The following is a 3,953-nucleotide window of genomic DNA, read 5'->3' as shown; positions in this document are numbered from 1 at the left end:
ACACACACACACACAGATACACACACACACACACACACAGATACACAGACACAGACACACACATACACACACAGACACACACACACAGACACACACACACAGATACACAGACACACACATACACACAGACACACACACACACACACACACACAGCTTTAAGGCTTTTGTTTTCTCTCCTGTAGCCCAGGCTGGCCTCCTATTGGTCAAGTGCTAGGATTGGAGGCGGGTCCTACCCTGTCTACTTTCTACTGTAGTGAGCACAGAACGCAGGCCACGCGCCAGGCAAACGCTCTGCAAACGGAGCTGCCCCTAGCCCTAAAAGGCTTCTTCGGAGGCACACAGCACAGCAGGATTTCAGCCCAGACCCACCCAGACCTTGGTCCAGTGTTCCCTGACCTGCCCCTGCCCCTGCCCCTGCCACTCTTGTGAAGCTCTCACCCCAGCTGTTCTTTGCAGACAATGCCTCCGACAAGGACTTGGCAGACCTGGTCTCTGAGATGGAGGTGATGAAGCTCATCGGCAGACACAAGAACATCATCAACCTGCTCGGCGTCTGCACTCAGGAAGGTGGGCGGGGCCCGGGTGCTGGGGGGGCCTTGGAACTGTCGCAGCAGGATGCAAAGGCACAGGCTTGCCAGCCTTCCCATCCCTGGTCCTGCCTGCCCCCTAGGGCCCCTGTATGTGATCGTGGAGTGTGCTGCCAAGGGAAACCTCCGGGAATTCCTCCGTGCCCGGCGCCCACCAGGCCCTGATCTCAGCCCTGATGGGCCTCGGAGCAGTGATGGACCACTGTCCTTCCCGGCCCTGGTCTCCTGTGCTTACCAGGTGGCCCGAGGCATGCAGTATCTGGAGTCTCGGAAGGTGTGGATGAGGGACAGTGGTAGCGAGTTCTGGCCCACTCTAACTCCAGCTTCGATGCTGGGGCTGACTGTCCCCAGCTGCTCCTCCTCTCCTGCTCCCTGCTCCATCCTTTCTGCACGGCTCCCACACAGATGCAGCTAACATGCCCCTGTCTGCGACACGGCATGATCCAGTCTATTTAATGACTCCTGGGCAGGCCAGCCATGGCGCTCGTGCCGGCTGGGGACACGCGTGCTTCCTTCTTTGTCTTTTTCTGGTGCTGGTGATTCGACCAAGGCCTCTGCCTGCCCCCTTTCCCATCTGTCCTGGGGGTGGAAGTCTCTAGGCCCTGGGCATACTGTGACATGATGAGCTAAGTTCCCTGCCATGTCCCTAGTGCATCCACAGGGACCTGGCTGCCCGAAACGTGCTGGTGACGGAGGACCACGTGATGAAGATCGCTGACTTCGGGCTGGCCCGAGGCGTCCACCACATTGACTACTATAAGAAAACCAGCAATGTGAGAGGAGCAGGGGGGCACGGGAGCGGGGCTGGGCCTGGTGCCGAAGACATAGGTTCTGGTCGGCTCAAAACCACTTTCTCCCCTCCTTCCTCCAGGGCCGTCTGCCAGTCAAGTGGATGGCTCCCGAGGCCTTATTTGACCGAGTGTACACACACCAGAGTGACGTGTGAGTCAGGGAACAGGGTTCTCTTCTCGGATGACTGCTGGCTTCACGCAAACCCTTCATTCTAAAAGGGCAAGGCACTTGCCAAAGTCACAAGATCCTAGGAGTTCCTCTGCTTGGGCCTGGCACTTGTGTGGGACCAGACTCCAAAAGAAAGGAGTGCCACTCCCTGTTCCCATGGGCGGACCTTGACTGCCACAGCCCCTCGAACAGCTGGAGGAGGCAGGAAGGAAGCCGCCCCATTGAGCCCCAGTTCTGCCCTCAGGTGGTCCTTTGGGATCCTGCTGTGGGAGATCTTCACCCTCGGCGGCTCCCCGTACCCCGGCATCCCAGTGGAGGAACTCTTCTCACTGCTGCGAGAGGGCCACAGGATGGACCGGCCCCCGAACTGCCCCCCAGAGCTGTAAGGATGCCCTCCTTGGCCTGCTCTCCAGATCTCGCCCTCTGCTGACTGACCTTGGGCTTGCTTTGGGCCTGCACACAGAGCAGCACTCACTGCACTCACAGTCCCTCCTCTTCCTCAGCTCTCCCACTGGATTTCCTTGCCCATCCCTCCCTGAGGCCCAACCCCAGGGAGCCCACAGCCCTCACTTTGACATAAGCTTCTTTGACTCAGGTATGGGCTCATGAGGGAGTGTTGGCACGCAGCACCCTCGCAGAGGCCTACTTTTAAGCAGCTGGTGGAAGCCCTGGACAAGGTCCTGCTGGCTGTCTCTGAAGAGGTACTGCCCACTCCTGCCTCCACGCCCCCCCCCCCCCGCCCGCTCCCTTGGCCTAGGGATGTGAACCGCCCTGTCCCTGGAGCTGGGGGCTGACCAAGTCTGTTCCTTGCAGTACCTTGACCTCCGCCTGACCTTTGGACCCTATTCTCCCTCCAGTGGGGACACCAGCAGCACCTGCTCCTCCAGCGACTCTGTCTTCAGCCATGACCCCTTGCCCCTGGGGAGAAGCCCCTTCCCTTTTCCTGGCGTGCAGGCATGAGCCGGGGCACATAGTGTGCAGGCTGGGGGACAGTGGCCATGGGCCTCCAGCTCAGTTGGATGCAGCATTTGATGCTGGCAGTACTGGGCCTCTGACTAAGGCTACTGCTGTCCCGGATGCTCTGGCTCTGCTTTGAGGAGGTGCATTCTTGGTCCTAGGGTTCATAGTTCAGGCCTGCTCTAGCATTATGCTCTCAACCCAGAGTTCAACTCTAGTCTCGGCCCTGACTTGTCTTCAGAGAAGCTAAGCACTAGGCTCCATGTTCTGGGCCTTGGCACTTAGCCTCCATGTCAGGGGTTTGCCAGGCCTGGCTGCAAAGCTTTTGTCATAAACCTTTCTCCTTCCACAAACACCCCAGAGGTGAGAGTCCTCTGGCCCTCACTGCTCCCAGCCGGCAAGCCTCACCCCCTATTGTCTGTTCCAGCATCTCGGTGGAGCCGGCATCAGCCTGGTCCCTGAGAGACTAGTCTAGTCCCTGAGAGACTAGAAGCCTATGGAAAACACAGAACAGCATAGCATTTCATAAATTATTTTTTGAAATAAATCTCTGTGTGTCTGGTGTCTCCCGAGGGGCAGGGTGTAGGGTGCAAAGACTCCCCATGCTGGGAGTTCTGTCTGGAGGATAGACAGAGGGACGGGTACCAGCCTTCAGTTGGACAGTTGGCTTCCACCTCCGGCTGTGCTATGGCCATCCCAGTAGACACACACCCCTGCCTCTGTCCATCCCTCCGATTACCAGCATCCTCCTAGTGTGTGCACTGGTATGAGTGAGTGCTCGAGGGCACAAGAGCCCACAGCGTACCATCTGCAAGGCAGGCCCTTGTATCCTCCATACATGTGAGTGGACACGTTTGGCCCACAGCTGTCCCCAAGGGAGCTGTGCCCCTCCCCCATCTGCTCAGCATTAACCAAACTGACCGTTAACACAGCGTGAAAACCTGAAACCAAGCCTCCAGCCACTGCCTGCTCCCACGATCCGCCAGCTCAGGCTCAAGGCCTATGGGGTCCATGCCCGCTCTGCCCAGCCCTGGCCTGTCTCCCAGGCAGCAGCTGGCTGCCGCCTGGCTGAGCTGCAGCTGTCCCCGCTTGCATGATCCTCCCTGGAGGCTGTTACATCCCTGTTCTCAGTCTCCCCCCCCCCTTAGAAGGGATCGGCTTCCCCAAACTCTGAGCCTGGAAACTTACCACGCTCCATCCTGGTAGTTTCGGCTGCTCCCTGAGGCTGAGAGGCCAAAAGTGGTCCCAGACTTTCTTGGTGTTCTGCTCCCTTGTTCCCGAGAGCTGTCTGGGAATGAGTGCTAGAAATATGCTTAGGCTTCCTGGGCCTAGCAGTAATGTAAGGACGGGCTGAGAGGTGGCTCATTGTTTAAGGGCATGGGTTGCTCTCCCTGGGGCCCAGGTTTGATTGCCAGCACCCACTGCAGCCACCTGAAACTCCAGTTCCC

At 58.4% G+C, this 3,953-nt stretch overlaps 1 protein-coding gene across 1 annotated transcript in view; it reads left to right on the top strand.

Moving 5' to 3' along the window:
- The window catches only part of Fgfr4 (fibroblast growth factor receptor 4), a 13,161-nt gene extending 10,109 nt beyond the window's left edge, over positions 1-3,052 (top strand). The window contains exons 12-18 of the mRNA XM_055595803.1: positions 458-568; positions 672-862; positions 1,239-1,361; positions 1,460-1,530; positions 1,793-1,930; positions 2,144-2,249; positions 2,362-3,052. Coding sequence (XP_055451778.1) covers positions 458-568; positions 672-862; positions 1,239-1,361; positions 1,460-1,530; positions 1,793-1,930; positions 2,144-2,249; positions 2,362-2,508 — 887 coding nt within the window. The 3' untranslated portion in view covers positions 2,509-3,052. The remainder of the gene's footprint in view (positions 1-457; positions 569-671; positions 863-1,238; positions 1,362-1,459; positions 1,531-1,792; positions 1,931-2,143; positions 2,250-2,361) is intronic.
- The last annotated feature ends 901 nt before the right edge of the window (positions 3,053-3,953 follow it).

The sequence above is a fragment of the Psammomys obesus genome, unplaced genomic scaffold (genome assembly GCF_907164565.1).
Source record: "Psammomys obesus unplaced genomic scaffold, mPsaObe1.curated_primary_1811, whole genome shotgun sequence".
NCBI classification, from domain to species: domain Eukaryota; kingdom Metazoa; phylum Chordata; class Mammalia; order Rodentia; family Muridae; genus Psammomys; species Psammomys obesus.
Note: the sequence above shows the minus strand (reverse complement) of the source record. Positions and strands in the feature narration are given on the sequence as shown.